General features: G+C 37.8%; 2 protein-coding genes across 4 annotated transcripts in view; one reads left to right on the top strand and one right to left on the bottom strand.

Annotated features, from left to right (window-relative positions):
• The window catches only part of LOC130454526 (transient receptor potential cation channel subfamily M member 2-like), a 68,028-nt gene that overhangs the window by 27,064 nt on the left and 17,083 nt on the right, over positions 1 to 23,881 (top strand). The window lies entirely within an intron of this gene.
• Positions 15,014 to 23,881, bottom strand: part of LOC107650527 (mucin-16-like) — a 48,599-nt gene continuing 39,731 nt past the window's right edge. For 2 of the 3 annotated variants that reach the window (XM_056798733.1, XM_056798731.1), the window contains 5 exons: positions 21,355 to 21,482; positions 21,164 to 21,231; positions 19,905 to 20,077; positions 19,162 to 19,200; positions 15,014 to 15,470 (listed from right to left, as the gene is read on the bottom strand). In XM_056798733.1, coding sequence (XP_056654711.1) covers positions 15,163 to 15,470; positions 19,162 to 19,200; positions 19,905 to 20,077; positions 21,164 to 21,231; positions 21,355 to 21,482 — 716 coding nt within the window. In that variant the 3' untranslated portion in view covers positions 15,014 to 15,162. The remainder of the gene's footprint in view (positions 15,471 to 19,161; positions 19,201 to 19,904; positions 20,078 to 21,163; positions 21,232 to 21,354; positions 21,483 to 23,881) is intronic. The other variant, XM_056798732.1, reaches the window with a different exon arrangement.

The following is a 23,881-nucleotide window of genomic DNA, read 5'->3' as shown; positions in this document are numbered from 1 at the left end:
CTAATCCAGGAAGTTGTTCCTTAAGGGAAAGGAAATTTAGAAACAACTCTTCCAGCCAGGACTTTAGGGTCCTATTGCTGAGATTTAAAACAGCTGTTTTCTGCCTATCAGAGTCACACAGCTGGGAAGTATCCGAGGTCTGATTTGAACCCAGGACCTTCTGTCTCTAGGCCTGGCTCTCAATCTGCTGAGCTACCCAGCTGTCCCTTAAGATTAAAGGGAAGAAAAAGAAAAACTGCTGATTCCAATTTAACTTAAGGAGAAATTAGAAGAGAGAAAAAGTTTTTTATACTCACATGTTCTAGCAGCTGTGTCTTTAAGCCAAGTTTTTTGTTAAAAGGGACTAAGTGGTGAGACGGTATAGAAAAAAGGCAAGGAATTTCAGAAGTTTATTGAGAGAATTCTTTAGACTCCTGTGTGGTCAGCCACAATGTGACAAGGAAATCACTTTAAAAGACTGATATATATTAATTTAAGGTCGCCAAGTAATTCAGCTATGGAATTCCTAAATGAAAACTCAAGTCAGCCGTCAATTACAAACAGGAGGAAGAAAGGAATTAGAGATAGAGAGAGAGAGAGGGAGAGAGAAAGGGGAGAGAAGGGAATAGGGCTTAAATACCCCTTCTGTTTAGGCTGGGCCAAAAGGCCCAAGCCCTTAGATAGCTGGGGCAAAGAAAGGAGATCAATCCCTATTACTCAAGTGACCAAAATGGAGAAACAGTCTCAGAGGCCTCCACCACCAGCTTCCTTCAGAGCAAGCTTCTCAGAGCACCTCTCCAACAACTCAGAGCCAAAACTCTCCAAACACTCCCCTTTAGTCCTCAGACCCCTCTATCTTTAAGGAAACCATCCAAGTTCCCTCCCCTCAGTTCTCACATCTACCAATCACTGTCCATTATTTTCCCTGTGCCAATGGTGGCTATAGTTTAACCCAGGACTGCCCAGAGGTCTGTGGCTTTGCACATGTCTGTTGAAGGTCATATTCTCAAATAATTAAATCTTGATCTTTTGCTACAGCCCTTCCTAAATCCTGTTACCCTGAGTAGGGTAGAGATTGGAATAATTAAATTTTGATCTATGCTGCAGCCCTTCCTAAATTCTGTTAGGACAAAGTAGGGTGGAGATTGCAATTTCCAAGACCTGGTTCTGTCATTCCAAGTATCTCCATTGTATCAATTCTAAAATCAATCATGACTCAAAGAAATCCCTGTTCTATGCTTAAGCATATGTCAAAGCCCTTTCCATTGTTCAGCAAAAGGTTTCTGTCCTAAAGTAATCTTAAGAAGGGAGGAGGAGGAACCTCCCATGCCAAAGGGGTTCACATTCCAATAGAGTTCCACTAACAATAGGAAATTTTTCAAGTATGAAATTTCCAATAGTGAAATTTCCAATAATTATAAGTCTCAGAAATATTAAGGTTTACAAGTGGTTGAACATAGAAGAAGAGTCTAAGGTGAGGTTGGACAGCAAATGCAGCTTGCCAGAGGTACATGACTCTGGGAATGAACAGAAAAAGTCTAGCTGCCTCAGTCAAGGTGGTGACCAGGGTGAGAATGTTGTTGTCTGATGTCATTAGATACCTGATCATAAATCTAGATAAACTTGTTCATGAGTCAGTATGTGTGCAGAAGAAAACTAGAGTCCCTTGTCAGGGGAGAGCTGAAGGGCAGGCCAGTCCCTGATGGTTGTGCCCTAGCCTTGGGGCGTCTGCCTCAGTAGCTGAGCTAATGAAGTTTGGCAGTCTGGTGGGCAGAGGGGCAGTTGACCTGGAATCAATTTCCCATTTGATTTTCCCTGGGAAGGTGAACACAACACTGAAATGGTGGCTGGCCTAGAGATTGAGACATCTGTCCTGAGATTCATGGGGCCTGGAGATATTGTCTTATGAGAAGATCCACTTTGCTCCTCAGATGTAAGCTTGGGGAAATGAAAGAAGAGCTGACCCCCATGACCAAGTATGAGGAAATGAAAGAGTTGACCCCCATGCCTGGGGAAAGAGTAGAATCTGACCTGGCATCTCCAATTCTGACTGTAGGAATTAAATTTTAATACTTTGAATAAAACACGTGAACAGTATAAATAATATGGTGGGCACCAATTTAAAGTAATACTACTCAAGTTGAAATGACTTTTTAATAGCTTTTATTTACAAAAGAGATTGATTGAAAGTAGAGAAATACAGAAAGGTAGAGAAGACATTTAGCCTTTCTATCTGAATATTACTCCAGTGTTTGACTCAGCCAGGACTTGTTGACGTTTAGCTGGGATGAAACCCTCTCCAGATGGCAGGAAAGGAAAGCCAGCTATTCACTCACCCAAGTTCCCTCCAAGAAGAGGGTCAAGACCAAGAAATGAACAAAATCTCCACTGTGGTACTAATTGTGTTTACTGCTGGTTCTAAGAAGACAGGAGACAGGGAGATCTTATTCTTCCTTGAGACGGTAAGTGGTCACATTTTTCCAAGTGTAATGTCACTTCTGACAGAGCCAAGACAATCTCAAGGCTCCATTAAGGGAGCTTGTATGCTACAAGGGCAGTACTCAAAAGGGAGAAAAGCTTTGAGGAGGCAGCAGACTGGGGGATTCCTGCTCATGGAGGAAGGTCAGGCTAGGCAGCATATGGACCTCCTTCTAATTCTTCCCATTCAGTTCCCATCTCAGAATGAGAGCCCAGATCTATATCCACAAGCAGAGAAGGTAGTTATATTAGGTCAAGTTAGGTGGTAAGAGGTTCAATTCTTTCCTTGGCTCTAGTGGGAAATGAACTCTTTGGGTTTAGAGCTGGAAGGGGCATTGTGGTTCATCTAGTTAAACTCTCTCATTTGATAGAATAAGAAACTAAGGATTTGAGTAAATAACTTTCCCAAGTTCACTTAGGTAGTAACAGAGTCAAGATATGAGTCCATTTCTTCTGATTCTAAATCCAACATTCCTTACACTCCCCTCGTAATTCCAGTTTCTCTACTCTACTGTCACAATGTTCAGAAGCAGTTTCATGGATGCTTAAGGACTTCCTTGAGTCCATCCCATAACAAGAGTCCTTTGCCCATCTTGTTCACTTATCACCATGTCCAGCTTTCTATGAGAGGAACCTGGTTGGAGACAACATCTACCTGGTTACTTTTCTTCTATTCCTGCCTTGTGCAAATTCATAACTAAATACAGTTCTTTAGCTCTAAAAATATGGTTCACTGTCTCATTCCATGTTAGACTATGGTCCAGCAGAACTGCACTTATGTCTGAAAGACGGGTTTTTAACATGGTCCATTGGGGTTAAGGGGTATATCGAACCTTATATAGATTTCAGGCAGGCGAGATCATGTAGTTAAGATGAAATTTAAAATACCCCTCTCCCAAACAAAACAGCTTAGGTAAAAGAATTAGAAGGAATGAGGTAATAGGGTGGACCTTTGCTTTCAATTCTTCTGAAACGTGTCTTCTTTCCAGGTTCCACTAATTCAGATTTGTAAGAGGAAATGCATAGCTTGGAGACAAGGTGTTGGAGAAGGTTCAAATTCTCATGTGATCTCTATCAAATTACCCTTCACAAAACTGATATAATACAAGTCATTTCCCAATTGAGGAATGGTCAAAGGATATGAAAAGGGAATTCTCAGGCAAAGTAATTAAAGCTCTCTTTAGACATGTAACTCTAGACATGCAAAAATACTCTAAATCACTATTATTTAGAGAAATTCAAAGTACAACAAACCTGAAGTACTACCTTACAACCTATGAGATTTGCTCTTATGATAGAAAAGTAAAATGACAAAACATGGAGAGGATATGGAAAAGTTGAGACATTAATGCCTCATTGTGGGAGTTGTGAACTGATTCAACCATTCCAAAGAGTAGCTTGGTCTACGTCCAAAGGCCTATAACAGCACATACTCTTTGAGCTAGTAATGCAATTATTTGGTTATTAAATCAAGGAGAAAAAAAAAGGGGGGAAGTATTTGCATATACAAAAAATTTTAAACAGCTCTTTTGTGGGGGAAGGCAAAGAATTAGGAAGTGAGGGAATGGGGAAGAGTAAAGTTGGTGTCTTAGAAGCAGCAAAAGTCAAATCCTCTATGAAAATCCATCCACAGCAATGAAAGACAAAGCTCTTTGAGGTGGTCAGAAAACCAAATACAACAACAGGACAGAGTTATGGTACCCTCCTACTTGATTCAACTTAAAAGGTACACAGAGAAGGTTGAATTCTTAGTTTAAGGAATAGAAAAAGGAAATTTCCAGGTCCCTTACACCACCTACTCTGCTGAGAAGGAGGTGGTTGCTGAGATCCCAGAGCAAGGGCTCCAGCTACCACTGCTACCCTAGGCTCAGGGTTATTACCACAGCTGGCAGAGAGGCAGTGCTGGAGGAGAAGGGCAGAGAGGAGGGAAGCCTGGTCATTGCCTTCCTTCACTCCTCCATCTGGGGCCCCTGCTTGACCTCAGAGCTCACTGAGCTCTGTAGGTCATCTAAACTGGCTTTATCCAATCTATAGATAATGAAGGAAAAAACTCCAGGAGACAGAAAAGCTCAACCTCCAACACTACTCCTCCACCACTCAGCACTTATTGTGCTGAGACCAGCAGTAAGAATCCTGCAGCTGGGGATCCCAAGGAGAAGGCTACAACCATGACAGAGTACCTTTGTACCACCACAGGAAGCTCAGAATTCTGACCAGGCAGCTGGAAGAAAGGAAGTGAGAAGGACAAGGATAACTACCTTCAGCCTCCACAGCTTCAATTTCACCTTCAGATTATGCTAGCAGCAGGGGAAGATCTGCTCTCAGGGATCATTAATACAACAGGTTAATTCCATCAGCCTAATCCAGTTAATCAGAAGATCAGAGAAGTCATCCCTTCATGGCAGAAAAGCCCAAACTCATAGATCCAGGAAATGAAGAGAGCAGCAAGAATATAGCCAATAAGGAGTCAGAAAGAAGGAAAAAATAGAAGTGAAAAAGAAAAAAGTAATTACAAACAACAACTTCTATTCAGGTAATGAAGAAAGAACAAATGGAACAGAGGAGGACAAAAGAACATCAAGCAAAACCTCAGGAACTCCAGCAAATTGGACTCATGCTTTCAAAGAACTCAAAAAATAATTAAGAGAGGCTGAAGAAAATTTGGGGAAAAACCTTAAAAAGCAGAATAGACCATCTGGAAACAGGCACATGAACTGAAACAAGAAAATAACAATCCTAAAAGCCATAATTAATCAGCTTGAAAAGAAGGCAAAGAAAGTGAAAGATGACCTATAAAAAATAGAAGAAACAGAAAAGGATGATAAAAAATTTAGGGATTAAATATAGTCTTTAAAAATAACCATTGAAAAACTGGAATCAAAATATTTCACAAGGCAGCAAGATTCTATAAAACAAAATCAAAAGAATGAAAAAAATTGAGGAAAATATGATACCATGCCTCATTGATAAAACAACAGACCAGGAAACAGATCCAGGAGAGACAATTTAAGAATTATTGGATTACTGGAAAATCAAGACAAAAGGAAAATTATCCAAGAAAACTTCCCTGATATTCTTAAACAAGAGAGTAAATTAGAGCCTGAAAATTGCACAGATCCACTCCTGCATTAAATCCTCAACTGACAACATCCAGAAATGGTATAGTCATGGAACATGATTTGCAGAAAGGTAATAGAGCTGGGTCTTCAACCAAGAATTAGCTATCCAGAAAAACTGACTCTATACTTCCAAGGGAAAGTATGGGCATTCAACAAAATAGAAGATTTCCAACTTTTTGCAAAGAAAAAACCAGAGCTCTTTGGAAAGTTCGATATTGAAAAACAAAGAGCATGGAATACCTGAAAAGGTAAATATGATGGAAAGGGAAAAGGAGAAAATTGTTATCTTTTCATTTATTCAAACTCTCTTCTATAAGGACTACATTTATATCAATCTATATATCTATATTAATATATGGAAAATGTAATGTGAAAATAGGGGGAAAAGAAAAATCAAATAGAATAAACTTTCTCACACAAAGATTCACACGGGAAGGGGAGGGGAAGAAAACTCCTATAAGAAGGAGAGGAAGAGAGTTTTTACTTAAACCTTACTCTCAGGGAAATCAACTCTGAGAGGGAAAAACATCCAGATCCATTGGGATCTTGAATTCTATCTTACCCAACAAGGGTAGGGAGAAGGGAAAACCAAGGGGGGGAGGGAAAACAAAAGGGGAGGGAAGGAGAGGGGAGAGGGGGAGGGAAGAAAAAGGGAGGGGCTAGAAAGGGAAACATATCAAGGGAGGTGACAAGGGGGACTGTTTTAAAGTAAATCACTGGATTAAAAGGTTAGAGCTAAAGAAGAAAGGTTAGAATTAGGGAAGGATATCAAAATGCCAGAGAATTCAAAATTCACAAGTATAACTTTGAATGTGAATGGGATGAACTCACCCATAAAACGTAGACAAATTGCAGAATGGGTTAGAATCCAAAACCCTACCATATGTTGTCTTCAAGAAACAGACATGAGGCGGGTAGACACCCACAAGGTCAGAATTAAAGGATGGAGTAAGACCTTCTGGGCCTCAACTGATAGAAAGAAGGCAGGAGTTGCAATCATGATATCTGATAAAGCCAAAGCAAAAATAGACCTGATTAAAAGGGATCGGGAAGGTAATTATATTTTGTTAAAAGAGACTTTAGATAATGAGGAAATATCACTAATCAACATGTATGCACCAAATAATATAGCACCCAAATTTCTAACGGAGAAACTAGGAGAATTGAAGGAAGAAATAGACAGCAAAACAATATTAGTGGGAGATTTGAACCAACCATTATCAAATTTAGATAAATCAAATCAAAAAATAAATAAGAAAGAGGTAAAAGAAGTGAATGGAATCTTACAAAAATTAGAGTTCATAGACATATGGAGAAAAATAAATAGGGACAAAAAGGAATACACCTTCTTCTCAGCACCATGTGGCACATTCACAAAGATTGACCATACAGTAGGTCACAGAAACATGGCATACAAATGCGGAAAAGCAGAAATAATGCAGACTTTTCAGATCACAAGGCAATAAAAATAATGATCAGTAATGGTACGTGGAAAACCAAATCAAAAATTAATTGGAAATTAAACAATATGATAATCTAAAATTGTTTAGTTAGAGAAGAAATCACAGAAAGAATTAATAATTTCATCTAGGAAAATGACAAAGGAGAGACAACCTTTCAAATTTTTTGGGATGCAGCCAAAGTGGTAATCAGAGGTAAATTCATATCCCTGAGTGCATATGTTGTTATAATTAAAATGTTTGGGAGCCAGGGAAATATATAACAATTATGACCGCTGAAATATGTTTCCTACAGTGTCTTGTTTTAATTAATATAAGATGGCCACCAGGGAATATATTCCCAAATTATGAATATGTCCAAGCCAACTGGGTTTTATAGAGAAATTTAATTCATAATACACTGATTAATTAATAGAAAAAGAGAGAAAGTAAGAAAGGAATAAGTATGAAGGGCCTCAAGCCAATAAGGCCTAGACCTCAGTCCTAAGAGAGAAATCAGTCAGTTTGTTTTATCACTCACCCAAGATCTGTCTAGGTAAAGGTTCTAATGACACCAGGCCAGTGTCCTTCCTCAAAGAGAGAGTCTCCCCAAATCTTTCTCCCAAGACCAACAGAGTCTCCTCCTGACCCCTCCTGAGTTCTCCTTCCAGCCTCTCAATTTCCAGCCTCTCTCCCTGAGTTCTCTGTCAAGCTCCTCCAGAGAAAGACTCCTTCAAGCCTCCCCCTCCTCGCTCAGACCCTGCTATCATTAAAGGAAAAATCTAAGTTCCCTCCCCTCAGTTCTCACATCTACTAATCACTGTAGATGTTTAAAAAAGACAGCCCATTTGAATTCACAGCTGAGTAGATTCAGTCTCTTCAATTGATCTAAACCCTAGAAAACATTCTTGGGTTGTCTTAATTTCATCAAGAGGAAGACTCTGATTAAATCTTTTCCTTTTTTGGTTTAAGCAAGTTTACATACAAGTTGCCCCACCTTTATAGATACTTAGTATCGCATTGTATCAATTTTAAAATCAATCATGACTCAAAGAACTTCCTATTCTATCCATAAGCATAGGTCAAAGCCCTTTCCATTGTTTAGCAAAAGGTTTCTGTCCTAAAGTAGTCTAAAGTAGGGAGGAGAAGGATCCTGCCATATCAAGGAGTTTCACATTCCAATAGAGTTCTTACTATATCAGTAGGTAATTTTTCAAGTATAAGATTCCCCAATGGGGGAAATTTCCAACATTCATAAATCTAAGAAATTTTAAGGTTTACAATATTAACAAACTAGGGAGAGCAGAAATCAATCAATTGGAAATGCAAATAAAAAAACTCGAAAGCGATCAAATTAAAAACCCCCAGCAGAAAACCAAACTAGAAATCCGAAAAATTAAGGGAGAAATTAATAAAATAGAAAGTGATAGAACTATTGATTTAATAAATAAGACTAGCAGCTGGTACTTTGAATAAACAAACAAAATCGACAAAGTACTGGTCAATCTAATTAAAAAAAGGAAAGAAGAAAAGCAAATTAAGAGCATCAAAGATGAAAAGGGGGACCTCACCTCCAATGAAGAGGAAATCAAGGCAATCATTAAAAATTACTTTACTCAATTATATGGCAATAAATACAGCAATCTAGGTGATATGGATGAATATATACAAAAATACAAACTGCCTAGACTAACAGAAGAAGAAATAGAATTCTTAAATAATCCCATATCAGAAAATGAAATCCAACAGGCCATCAAAGAACTCCCTAAGAAAAAATCCCCAGGGCCCGATGGATTCACAAGTGAATTCTATCAAACATTCAGAGAACAGTTAACCCCAATACTATACAAAGTATTTGACATAATAAGCAAAGAGGGAATTCTACTAAATTCCTTTTATGACACAAACATGGTACTGATTCCAAAACCAGGCAGATCAAAAACAGAGAAAGAAAATTATGGATCAATCTCCCTAATGAATATAGATGCAAAAATCTTAAAGAGGATACTAGTAAAAAGACTCCAGCAAGAGATCAGAAGGGTCATCCACCATGATCAAGTAGGATTTATACCAGGGATGCAGGGTTGGTTCAATATTAGGAAAACCATCCACATAATCGACCATATCAACAAGAAAACCAACAAAAATCACATGATTATTTCAATAGATGCAGAAATAGCCTTTGATAAAATCCAACATCCATTCCTATTGAAAACACTAGAAAGCATAGGAAAAGGAGGGTTGTTCCTAAAAATAATAAACAGTATATATCTAAAACCATCAGCCAATATCATCTGCAATGGGGATAAAATAAATGCATTCCCAATAAGATCAGGAGTGAAACAAGGATGCCCATAATCACCTCTACTATTTGACATTGTACTAGAAACACTAGCAGTAGTAATTAGAGAAGATAAAGAAATTGAAGGCATCAAAATAGGCAAGGAGGAGACTAAGCTATCACTCTTTGCAGATGACATGATGGTCTACATAAAGAATCCTAGAGATTCAACCAAAAAGCTAATTGAAATAATCAACAACTTTAGCAAAGTTGCAGGATACAAAATAAAACCGCATAAGTCATCAGCATTTCTATACATCTCCGAAATAGTTCAGCAGCAAAAACTAGAAAGAGAAATCCCATTCAAAATCACCTTAGACAAAATAAAATAGCTAGGAATCTATCTCCCGAGACAAACAGAGGAATGATAGGAACACAACTAGAAAACACTCTCCACACAACTAAAACTAGACTTGAGCAATTGGAAAAACATGAACTGCTCATGGGTAGAAGGAGCCAATATAGTAAAAATGACCATCCTACCCAAACTTATCCATCTATTTAGTGCCATACCCATAGAACTTCCAAAAAATTTCTTTACTGATTTAGAAAAAACCATAAGAAAGTTCATTTGGAAGAACAAAGGATCAACGATATCCAGGGAAATAATGAAAAAAAAAATACAAAGAAAGGGGGCCTTGCAGTCCCAGATCTCAAACTATATTACATAGCAGTAGTCATCAAAACAATTTGGTACTGGCTAAGAAACAGAAAGGAGGATCAGTGGAATAGACTTGGGGCAATTGACCTCAGCAAGACAATATATGATAAACCCAAAGATCCCAGCTTTTGGGTCAAAAATCCACTATTCGATAAAAACTGTTGGGAAAACTGGAAGACAGTGTGGGAGAGATTACGATTAGATCAACACCTCACATCCTACACCAAGATAAATTCAAAATGGGTGACTGACATGAACATAAAGGAGGACACTATGAGTAAATTAGGTAAATACAGAATAGTATACATGTCAGACCTTTGGGAAGGGAAAGACTTTAAAACCAAGAAAGACATAGAAAGAGTCACAAAATGTAAAATAAATAATTTTGACTACATCAAATTAAAAACCTTTTGTAAAAACAAAACCAATGTAACTAAAATTAGAAGGGTAGCAACAAAGTATGAAACAATCTTCATAAAAACCTCTGACAAAGGTTTAATTACTCAAATTTACAAAGAATTAAATCAATTGTACAAAATAATCAAGTCATTCTCCAATTGATAAATGGGCAAGGGATATGACCAGGCAGTTCTCAGCCAAAGAAATCAAAACTATTAATAAATACATGAAAAAGTGTTCTCCATCTCTTATAATCAGAGAATTGCAAATCAAAACAACTCTGAGGTATCAACTCACACCTAGCAGATTGGCTAACATGACAGCTATGGAAAGTAATGACTGCTGGAGGGGATGCGGCAAAGTAGGGTCATTAATTCATTGCTGGTGGAGTTGTGAACTGATCCAACCATTCTGGAGGGCAATTCGGAATTATGTCCAAAGGGTGATAAAAGACTTTCTGCCCTTTGATCCAGCCATAGCACTGCTGGGCTTGTACCCCAAAGAGATAATATGGAAAAAGACTTGTACAAGATTATTCATAGCTGCACTCTTTGTGGTAGCCAAAAATTTGAAAATGAGGGGATGCCTTCAATTGGGAAATGGCTGAACAAATTGTGGTCTATGTTGGTGATGGAATACTATTGTGCTAAAAGGAATAATAATGTGGAGGAATTCCACGGAGACTTGAACAACCTCCAGGAAATGATGCAGAATGAAAGAGCAGATCCAGGAAAATCTTGTACACAGAGACTGATACACTGTGTTACAATCAAAGGTAATGGACTCCTCCACTAGGGACAATGCAATGTCTCTGAACAATCTGCAGGGATCTAAAAAACACTATCCACAAGCAAAGGATAAACTGCTGGAGTAAAAACACTGATGAAAAGCAACTGCTTGACTACAGTAGCTGAGAGGAAATGACTGAGGGGAGACTCTAAATGAACACTCTAGTGCAAATATCAACAACATGGAAATGGGTTCGAACCAAGAACACATCTGAAACCCAGTGGAATTGTGAGCCGACTATGGGAGAAGTGGTGGGAAGGGGGCGGGGAGAGGAAAAGATAACGATCAGTGTTTACATTGAATAATGTTTGTAAATACCCAAATAAAATAATATTTTAAAAAAAAAGAAGGCAGGAGTCACAATCATGATCTCTGACAAAGCCAAAGAAAAACTATATCTAGTTAAAAGTCATAAGGAAGTTAATTACATCCTAATAAAAGGCAGTACAGATAATGAGGAAAATATCTGTATTCAACATGTATGCACCAAATGGCATAGCATCCAAATTTCTAAAGGAGAAACTAGTGAAGCTCAAGGATGAAATAGATAGAAAAAAATATATTGATGGGAGACCTGAAACTTCCTCTATCAGAACTAGATGAATTAAACCAAAAAATAAATAAGAAAGAGGTAAGAGAAGTGAAAGAAATTTTATAAAAATTAGAGTTAGTAGACATGTGGAGAAAAATAAATAGGGACAAAAAGGAATACACCTTCTTTTCAACAGCACATGGTACATTCATAAAGACTGACCTTTTACTAGGGTATAAAAATATTACAAAAAACTGCAAAAGAGGAGAAATAATGAATGGAACTTTCTCAGGCACAATGCAATGAAAATTATAATTAGTAAAGATACATGGAGAGGCAGAGGAAAAAACAAAATTAAATGGAAATTAAACAATACAATTCTCCAAAATCAGTTAGTTAAAGAACAAGTCATAGAAACAATAATTTTACTGAAGAAAATGACAATGAAGAAAACATTCTTTCAAAATCTATGGGATCCTGCCAAAGAGTTACTCAGGGGGAAATATATATCCTTAAATTCATATAGTAACAAATTAGCAAGGGCAGAGGTCAATAAATTGGGCATGCACATTAAAAAACTAGAAAGTGAACAAATTAAAAATCCTCAGATGAGGACTAAATTAAAGATTCTACAAAACAAAGGAGAAATTAATAAAATTGAAAGTCAAAAAACTGTTGATTTAATAAATAAGACTAGAAGCTGGTACTTTGAAAAAAGAAATAAAATACACAAAGTGCGAGTCAATCTAATTTAAAAAAGGAAAGAATAAAACCAAATTGACAGTATCCAAGATGAAAAGGGAGACCTCACTTCTAATGAAAAGGAAATTAAGGCAAACATTAAAAATTATTATGCCCAATTATATGGCAATCTAGGTGACATAGATGAATATTTATAAAAATATAAATTGCCTTGACTAAATAAGGAAGAAATAGACTACCTAATACAACCCCATATCAGAAAAAGAAATTGAACAAGCCATCAAAGAATTCCCTAAGAAAAATTCCCTAGGAGCAGATGGATTCACAAATAAATTCTATCAAACATTCAAAGAATAAGTAATGCCAATATTAAACAAACTATTTGACAGAATAAACAAAGAAGGAATTCTACCAAATTCCTTTCATGACAGAAATATGGTACTGATTCCAAAGCCAGGCAGGTTAGAAACAGAGAATGAAAACTACAGACCAAAATCTCCTTAATGAATATAGATGCAAAAGTCTTAAATAGGATACGAGCAAAAAGACTCCAGCAAGTGATCACAAGGGTTATTCAATATGACCAGTTAGGATTTATACCTGGAATGCAAGAATGGTTCAATATTAAGAAAACCATCCATATAATTGACCATATTAACAAGAAAACCAACAAAAATCACTTGATCATTTCAAAAGATGGAGAAAAAGGCTTTGTCAAAATACAACACTCATTCCTATTGAAAACACTAGAAAGCATAGGAATGGAAGGGCCTTTCCTAAAAATAATAAACAGTATATATCTTAAACCATCAACAAATAAATATCATCTGCAATGGGGATAAACCAAAAGCCTTCCCAATAAGAACAGGAGTTAAACAAGGATGCCCTTTATCACCTCAATTATTTAACATTGTACTAGAAAAACTAGCAGTAGGAATTAAAGAAAAGGAAATTGAAGGTATTAAAATAGGCAATGAGGAGACCAAGCTATCATTCTTTGTTGATGATATGATGATCTATTTAAAGAATCCTAGAGAATCAAATAAAAAGCTAGTTGAAATAATCAACAACTTTAGCAAAGTTGAAGAACATAAAATAAACCCACATAAGTCATCAGCATTTCTATATATTTCCAACATGTCTCTGCAGCAAGAATTAGAAAGAGAAATTCCATTTAAAATCATCCTAGACAATATAAAATACTTAGGAATCTATCTGCCTAGAAAAAAACAGGAACTATATGAACACAATTACAAAACACTCTCCACATAATTAAAACTAGATCTAAAGAATTCTAAAAATATGAATTGCTCATGGGAAGGATGAGCTAACATAATAAAAATGACCATCCTACCCAAATTAATTAACTTATTTAGTGCCATACCCATTGAACTAACAAAAAACTTTTTTCTGAACTATTTAAAAAAATAACAAAGTTCATTTGGAAGAACAAAAGATTAAAGATATCCAGGGAAATCATGGGGTAAGTGACCTCAGCAAAACAGTCTATGATAAACCCAAAGATCCTAGCTTTTGGGATCAAAATCAACGACTTGATAAAATCTACCGGGAAAATTGGAAGACAGTATGGGTGAGATTATGTTTGGATCAACGTATCACACCTTACACGAAGATAAACTCAGAAATGGTGAAAGACTTCAGTATAAGGAAGGAAACTATAAGCAAATTAGGTGAACACAGAATAGCATACATGTCAGATCTATGGGAAAGGAAAAAATTTTAAAACCAAGCAAGATTTAGAAAAAAAATCACAAAATGTAAAATAAACAATTTTGATTACATCAAATTAAAAATGTTTTGTACCAACAAAACCAATGCAACCCAAATTAGAAGAGAAGCAAAAATTGGGAAACAATCTTCAAAACAAAAACCTCTGAAAAGGTCTAATTACTCAAATTTATGAAAAGCTAGCTAAATCAATTTTACAGAACATCAAGCCATTCTCTAATTGATAAATGGGCAAGGGACATGAATAGGCAGTGTTCAGCCAAAGAAATCAAAACTATTAAGAAGCATATGAAAAAGTGTTCTAAATCTCTTATAATCATATTGATGCAAATCAAAACAACTCTGAGGTATCACCTCATACCTAGCATATTGGCTAATATAGCAATGGAAAGTAATGAATGCTGGAGGGGATGTGGCAAAGGGAGGGCATTAATGCACTGCTGGTGGAGTTGTGAATTGATTCAACCATTCTGGAGGGCAATTTGGAACTATACTCAAAGGGTGCTAAAAGACTGTCTTCCGTTTGATCCAGCCATGACACTGCTGGGTTGGTACTCCAAAGAGATAGTAAGGAAAAAGACCTCTACAAGTATATTCCTAGCTACATTCTTTGTGGTGGCAAAAAATTGTAAAATGAGGTAATGCTCTTCAATTGGGGAATGACTGAACAAATTCTGGTATACTTTGGTGATGGAATAACATAGTGCTCAAAGTTATAACAAACTGGAGGAATTCCAAGAGAACTGGAATGACCTCTAGGAACTGATGCAGAGTGAAAGTAGCAGAACCAGGAGAACATTGTACACAGAGACGGACACAGTGTGGTACAATACAATTGAGGGTAATGGATTTATCCATTAGTGGCAATGCAGCCCGAGCCCCTGAGATATTTTAATTCCATCCATCCCATCGATAACTGGCTTAATGTCCCCAGAATCATCTTTAAGGCTGTCCTGTTTCCAGGTTGAGGGAACTTAAGCGAGTCCATCATTTTCTTCGGAGGGAAGGTCAACTTTATCATTTTTATCCTCTACTTGAGTTTCTTGGGATGGCATCATCAAATCCATATGCCTTTTGCAGGTCCGTGGTACAAAAATATGACAACCTTTATGGACCAGTAATTTGCACTTGATACACTTGTAGCCTTGCCTTCCGAGACACCATATCCTTTCACTGCACTGGGCACAGTAGGCTCTTCTGTTAAAACGTTTGGATTGAAACAGATGGCCATTCATTCGGTAGACTTTCCTCCATCTTCTGGACCCATGGTGGTAGACTGATTCTAGAAAGGATATAAAGACAGAAAGGAGGATCAGTGGAATAGAGTAGGGGAAAATGACCTCAGCAAAACAATCTATGATAAGCCCAAAGATCCCAGTTTTGGGGACCAAAACACACTATTTGATAAAAACTACTGGGCAAATTGGAAGACAGTATGGGAGAGATTAGGTTTGGATCAACATCTCACACCCTACACCAAGATAAACTCAGAATGGGTGAATGACCTGAATGTAAAGAAGGAAACTATAAGCAAATTAGGTGAAGACAGAGTAGTATACTTCTCAGAACATTGGGAAAGGAAAGAATTTTAAAACCAAGCAAGAGCTAGAAAAAATCACAAAATGTAAAATCAATCATTTTGATTACATCAAATTAAAGTTTTTATGCAAACAAAGCTAATGCAACCAAAATTAGAAGGGAAGCAACAAACTGGGAAACAATCTTCATTACAAAAACCTCTGACAAAGGTCTAATTACACAAAGTTATTTTTTATTATTATTTAACATCATTTTATTTGGTTATTTCCAAACATTATTCATTGGAAACAAAGAACATTTTCTTTTCTTCCCTCCCCATCCCTCCCACCACCACTCCCATAGCCCACGCGTGATTCCACTGGGTATCACATGTGTTCTTGATTCAAACCCATTTCCATGTTGTTGGTATTTACTTTAGAGTGTTCATTTAGAGTCTCTCATCAGTCATATCCCCTCCACCACTATAGTCAAGCAGTTGCTTTTCATCGGTGTTTTTACTCCCACAGTTTATCCTCTGCTTGTGGGTAGTGTTTTTTAGATCCCTGCAGATTGTTCAGGGACATTGCATTGACACTAATGGAGAAGTCCATTACCTTCGATTGTACCACAGTGTATCAGTCTCTGTGTACAATGTTTTCCTGGTTCTGCTCCGTTCCCTCTGCATCACTTCCTGGAGGTTGTTCCAGTCCCCATGGAATTCCTCCACTTTATTATTCCTTTTAGCACAATAGCATTCCATCACCAACATATACCACAAATTGTTCAGCCATTCCCCAATTGAAGGGCATCGCCTCATTTTCCAATTTTGGCCACCACAAAGAGCGCTGCTATGAATATTCTTGTACAAGCCTTTTTCCTTATTATCTCTTTGGGGTACAAACCCAGCAGTGCCATGGCTGGATCCAAGGGCAGACAGACTTTTATCGCCCTTTGGGCATAGTTCCAAATTGCCCTCCAGAATGGTTGGATCAATTCACAACTCCAGCAGCAATGAATTAATGCCCCTACTTTGCCACATACCCTCCAGCATTCATTACTTTCCATAGCTGTTATGTGAGTCAATCTGCTAGGTGTGTGATGATACCTCAGAGTTGTTTTGATTTGCATCTCTCTGATTATAAGAGATGTAGAACACTTTTTCATGTGTTTATTAATACTTTTGATTTCTTTGGCTGAGAACTGCCTGTTCATGTCCCTTGCCCATTTATCAGTTGGAGAATGGCTTGATTTTTTGTACAATTGATTTAGCTCTTTGTAAATTTGAGTAATTAAACCTTTGTCAGAGGTTTTTATGAAGATTGTTTCCCAATATGTTGCTTCCCTTCTGATTTTAGTTACAGTGGTTTTGTTTGTACAAAACCTTTTTAATTTGATGTAGTCAAAATTATTTATTTTATATTTTGTGACTCTTTCTAAGTCTTGCTTGGTTTTAAAGTCTTTCCCTTCCCAAAGGTCTGACATGTATACTATTCTGTGTTCACCTAATTTACTTATAGTTTCCTTCTTAATGTTCAAGTCATTCACCCATTTTGAATATGAGGTGTTGATCCAAACCTAATCTCTCCCACACTCTCCCAATTTTCCCAGCAGTTTTTATCAAATAGTGGATTTTTGTCCCAAAAGCAGGGGTCTTTGGGTTTGTTATAAACTGTCTTGATGAGATCATTTACGCCAAGTCTATTCCACTGATCCCCTTTCGGTCTCTTAGTCAGTACCAAATTGTTTTTATAACCACTGCTTTATAGTATAGTTTGAGATCTGGGACTGCAAGTTCTCCTTCCTTTGAATTTTCTTTTCATGATTTCCCTGCATCTTTTGTTCTTCCAAATGAAATTAGTTGTTGTTTTTTCTAATTCAGTAAAGAAGTTTTTTGGTAGTTCAATGGGTATGGCACTAAATAAGTGCCATAAGTGCCAAATTAATTTGGGTAGGATTGTCATTTTTATTATGTTAGTTCATCCCACCCATGAGCAATCAATGTTTTTCCAATTGTTTAGATCTAGTTTTAACTTTGTGGAAAGTGTTTTGTAGTTGTGTTCATATACTTCCTGTGTTTGTCTAATTACACAAATTTATAAAGAGCTAAACCAATCATACAAAAAAGCAAGCCATTCTCCAATTGATAAATGGGCAAGGGATATAAATAGGCAATTTTCAGTTAAGGAAATCAAAACTATTAATAAGCATATGAAAAAGTGCTTTAAATCTCTAATAATCAGAGAAATGTAAATCAAAACAACTCTAAGATATCACCTCACACCTAGCAGATTGGTTAACATGACAGCCGGAAGAGGTGTTGGCAAAGACTGGACATTAATGCATTGCTGGTGAAGTTGTGAATTGATCCAACAATTCTGGAGGGAAATTTGGAACTATGACCACAAAGGGCACTTTCTGCCCTTTGATCCAGCCATAGCACTGCTGGCTTTGTACCCCAAAGAGATAATAAGGAAAAATACATATACAAAAATATTCATAGCTGGGCTCGTTGTGGTGGCAAAAAATTGGAAAATGAGATGATGCCCTTCAATTGGGGAATGACTGAACAAATTATGGCATATGTTGGTGATGGAATACTATTGTACTCAAAGGAATAACAATAAAGTTGAAGAATTCCATGGGGACTGGAACAACCTCCAGGAATTGAAGCAGAATGAGAGGAGCCTAAACAGGAAAATATTATACACAGAGCCTGACACTGTGGTACAATCAAACGTAATGGACTACTCCATTAGTGTCAATGCAATGACCCTGAGCAACTCTGAGGAACCTACGAGGAAAACCAGTATCCAGATTCAGAGGAAACACTGTGGGAGTAAAAACACGAAAGAAAAAGAACTGCTTTAAATACATGGGTCGAAGGGATATGGTTGAGGATGTAGAATCTAAATGAACATCCTAATGCAAACAAAAACATGGAAATAGGTTCTGATCAAGGACACAATTAATACCGAATGAAATTGCAATTTGGCTGCTGGAAAAGGGTGGTTGGAGGGGAGGGAGGGAAACAAAGTGAGTATTGCAACAACAAAAAAATTAAATTAAATTAAAAAAAAAAAGAAAAACATTGGCCAATATTACTGAATGAAGATCATAGAGGACGGGCACAAGTCTCCCTGAAATCCTTGGAGATGCCTTCTTTGAACCAGGGTTACAAAGACCACAAGGTTTGACTAAATATTGAATGAGAAGGGGATAGGGGTAACCTGCTTTCCACGTCCTATTGGATTAATTTTTACCCTTTTGAACAATTTGTATATGTTTTGAGTAGCAAAATAACCCCCATAGATATATGAGTAAAGAAGGGCTCTACATTGGCCATTTCTAACAGTACACTTCATTCTGAACCCCCCAAACCCATTTCCCCTCTTCCCTATTCCCCTCCTTCCAAAAAAAGGTCAAAATATAGAGAAATTAATAAATTGAAAACTCACCTTTTGTGTAGGGGGGTGGCATCATCTGAGGGTTATACCCTATAGTTGGGAAGGGGAGAAGAAAAAGAGGAGGAAGAAATTCAGAGGGAAGGAGAGAAGGAGAGATTCGGGGGAGGGAAGGGAAGAAGGGAGGGAAAGAAGGCAGGGAAACAGAGATGAAAGGAGGGGAGAGGAGAGGAGAAGGGAACAAAATGGAAGAGAATTGGACAGAAGGGAAGTGAAGACAAGAGGAGAGGGGAAATAGAGAAAAGAGAAGAATAAAAAAAGGGAGAAAAGATAAAGGAGAAATGAAATGAGAAGGAAAAGTAATGGTTGAGGGAAGAGGAGAGAGAGGAGCAGGGAGGGTGGGAGAGAGAGAGTAAACATTAATGTTTCAGTAGGGTATCTGGGCAAACGTTGAAGGAAGCAATGGAGAGATGTTCTGGGGCCCACAAGGTTGGTAAAATGGCACTTTATCATTCAAGGCACTTCCTCAATCAAGAGGAAGGGAGATTGATGGCATATATCTTTGTTTAAGGATCCTAAGAAAAATCCAGCCACTTATGATCTTTAGAAGTAAACCCCCATATCTCTATATTTTGTCACCACTTTGAGGGCCAGCATCCCAGGAGGGATAGAAAAAAAAACCCATGAAAATAAGGGTGGTCTAAAAAGGTAAGAAGAATTTGGGGTAGGTGGGTTGTTTTCTGGAAATGGAATCACCTAGAGAAATAAAAATGTATGTCCCAATTTGGGCTACTCACCATCCACATAGAGGCTTTTCTTATCTAGAATATAATGTCCAAGCCTTGTTATTCCATTTGTCTCTTGACTCAGCTCTTGGTAAATCTTCTTCTTGTCCAAGACGGGGACAGAGAAAACTTCCTTATAAAAACATATAACCTCCACTCCTGTTGCTGCCCCATTTTTCATAGACCTAGAAATTGATGATTTAGACAAGAGATATCAAACATGGCCCTTCCTGAAAATCACTTGAACAAGACTATAGTGTAGTACTGTTCCTCTATAATTTTAAAGTGTTCATGATGAAATATATAAATATGCATAATTTTCTGAGTCAACATGCAGGGGACAGGGATGTTGTTTCCTTTTGAGTTTGACACCTTTGGTTTAATTAATGAAATTTAATTATTCAGAAAACACTCTTGAAAGAAGTGACCCACTTTGAACAATGGTTTGGAGAGAATTATAATTTGAGAGTTGAAAAGGACATTGGAAGGCATCAAAACCAACCTTATCATTTTAAAGATGAAGGAATTGAGGCTAAGACAAATGATGTGACTTGCTGAGGGTCACGCAGCTGCTAAGAGTCTCAGAGAGAATTTGAACTAAGGTGTTCCTGATTTCAAGCTCAGCACTCTGATCTGCTGCAATGAAATTGGAAGTGCTGTGTAAATTCACTCACATCTATGTTTACAAGTGTGTATGGGATCAGATTATTTTCAGTAGTTTCTTTAGAGTACTACAAAGACCACTGGATTTAAAATCAAATGGCCTGTGTCCAAATTCTGGATCTGACAGTATCTTTGATCTTGGAAAAGTCACTGGAATGTCCTTGGCTCTTCATTTTTTCATCTGTAAATGAAGAGTGGTCCATATGGCCTCTACTATCTCTTTAAGCTTCCATTCTATAATCCTATGATTCTAGAGACAGTGAATGTTGATATGTTCTAATCAATTATTTTCTAAGCACTCTGGTGCCTCCTATGTTATTTCTTTCACATGGAGTTATAAAGTTCAAGTGATTAAACTTACAACCTTGTCTTTGGAAGACTTGTGGAAAAAGAAGTTTTTCTCCACCAGGGAAAAGGTAGAAGGTGCCCACAATATTTCTAATGGCTTGTTGGTTGGGAGGGGTGGGGGTGGTGGTGGTGGTGAATCCATTACAGCTTGTGAAAGAAGGAATTGCTATTGGGAAGCAGCAGCAGCCTGTGTGTGATCTTTGTCAAATGGGAATGTTATGGTCCCTGCTATTTGAGCTCATGGCTTTCAAGATTCTCACCTCAGCAAGATCACATTGCATCCACAATACTGAGAACCAAGGCTGCTTCTTTCAAACAATACCTTGAACTGGAAATAAAAAGAGAGAAGGGAACTTCTGAGTACCTGGCTAGAGGAAGTCTGTATACCCAGGGATGAGGAAGGAAGCATGGATGCAAGGAGGAAGAGGGGTGTGGAGGGGAAGAGTCTCACCATGCGCTGCAGGAAACATTCAGGAAGACGGAATGTGCTGGAATCCCTTTGAGCCATCTTGGTTGTATAAAACATGTTGGTGATGGTGAAGTTAAGGATGAAGCTCTTCCAGTTGTATCTCCCTGCTGCTGTACAGAAGGGAAAGATACCCAATTGTCTGAGCCTTACAAATGTTATTCAAATGAGAGAAAATGCTTAACCTTAAAGATCTCTCTAAATGCTAGTTACTGTGGTGACCATTATCATGATCATGACCATTATTCTAGGTGGCACTATTCTAGTCCTTCCTCAGAGGAAAACTGAGGATACCTCTACTATACTTTTTTCTGGCAGTATTAAAAATTGTGGACTTGGGAGTCAGAAGACCTGGATTCAAATCATGGTCCTGCCATATCCTATGTTTTTGCCTTAGTTTCCTCACACATAAAATGAGGAGGTTAATCCAGTTTCAAGAGTAAGAACTCATTACTTAACAAAAATTGCTGGTAATACTGAAAATTAGTCCAGGAGGACTAGGGATAGACCGATATTCTTGCTTGACATAACAAAGTAAACTCAAATGGGTATATGAGCAAGCTACCTAAAAGGTGATATAAAAAAATGAGTTATCAGGAAAATTGTATCTTTCATTTTAATGGACAGAGGGACAGTTCATGTGCACATGAGGGATAGATAGGACAACAAGATAAGATGGAGAGTGTTGCTAACTTAAAATTGGGTTTTCCTCCAGAACAAGACCAATGTAGGTAAAATGAGAAGGGAATTGGCTAACTGGAGAGAAAAAATCTTTGCTTCATATTCTTCTGATAAGGGTTCTCATTTCCAATTTCCAATAATTCAAATGTATAAGAATAGAAGCCAAGGGCAGAGTCTCACCAAGTTGGTGTAGAAGATACACATCCCCCATCTGATCTCTATCAAATTACCACCCCAAAACCTGATACAATGTCCTAAAATGAATTCTGGAGGAGTATATCACAAAAAAAGACAAACAAATCATTTTCCCGCACAAAACGACTTTGAAGACCTGCAGGACAGATGATGTGTACAGAGGTGGAGGTGGAAGTAAAGCAGTGTACCAGGGCAGACCCCATCAAGCCAAAAGGACTTGTCCACAACTGAAGCAACAGGAAAGGCTTCTGGAGCATTCATCCCCAGTCAATAAGGGGTTGAGGGATCAGAGAGTGGCTCAGAAGGAGATTACAGGAATCCCTTTGCTGACAGTGAAGGCAATTCTCCTGCTGCATTGCTCATATTCAGAATGAGACCCTAATCTGTGGGGGAGATCTCAAGGTGGAGGAGTGCGAGCAGACAGGAGTACTTGTAGCCACGGGGGTGGGGGGGTGGCAGCAGACTCTCCCTGGTCACATTTCAAAGTGGGGGGAAATGGCTGCAGTTACTCAGAAACCAGAATTTAGATCAGAAGGCTATTAAAAACACCTTTGTTTGCATGATACCACATTTGAAGAACTGAAAGAAGATAGATCCCCAGAGAGTATACTGTAGCTGCACAAAGAATCTGAAACTGAGAACAGCTCTCCATTCACCACAGGTACAGATTCCAAGTTTAACTGTCTCTTTTTATTTTTTATATTTAATTTAATTAGTTAATTTAGAATATTTTTCCCTGGTTACATGAATCACGTTCTTTCCCTCACCTCCCTCACTCTTCCCCCTCCCCCTCAACCCCCCCCCCCCCCGAGCCAGTGTGAAATTCCACTGGGTTTTACAGGTGTCCTTGATCAAAATCTATTTCCATATTATTGATGTTTATAATACTAGGGTGATAATTTAGAGTCTACATCCCCAATCATATTCCCATTGACCCATATGGTCAAATAATTGTTTTGCTTCTGTGTTTCTGCTCCCAGAGTTTTTCCTCTGAACGTGGATAGTGTTTTTTCTCATAAATCCCTCCGAATTGGTCTAGATCATTTCATTGCGACTGATAGAGAGGTCCATTATATTTGATTTTACCACAGTGTATCAGTCTCCTGGTTCTGTACAATGTTCTCCTGGTTCTGTTCCCATCCCTCTACATCAATCCTGGAGGCTGTACCAGTTCACATGGAATTCCTCCAGTTCACTATACCTTTGAGCACAATAGCTCATCTTCTTTGCCTTGTTTTCCAGCTGATTAATTTTGGCTTTCAAGACACTGTTTTCTGTTTCCAGATAACTTATCTTGCTATTAAAATTGTCATCAGCCTCTCTTAATTGTGTTTTGAATTGCATTTTGAGTTCTTCCAAAGCCTGTATCCAATTCGCTGGGATTTCTGATTTATCGATTGTTGATCCCTCCCCCTCTGCTCCATTCACTGTGTAGAAGCTGTCTACTGTAATTTCTTTCTTCTTTTTCTGTTCTTTGCTCATATTCACCCTTTCTTTGCTCCCTATATTTGTCTGTGATCTTGATCCTCTCATTTTGGGGGGATTTCGGGGCTTCTGTCAGTCTCCCCTCTTGGAGCTGTGACAGAAGATCTCTTGGTGCAGTCTGTTGGGGAGGGTTGTTGGGGGTTTGTGCTTC

This window comes from Monodelphis domestica, chromosome 5 (assembly GCF_027887165.1).
Source record: "Monodelphis domestica isolate mMonDom1 chromosome 5, mMonDom1.pri, whole genome shotgun sequence".
In the NCBI taxonomy this organism is placed as follows: domain Eukaryota; kingdom Metazoa; phylum Chordata; class Mammalia; order Didelphimorphia; family Didelphidae; genus Monodelphis; species Monodelphis domestica.
This window is presented reverse-complemented; position numbering and strand designations above follow the sequence as displayed.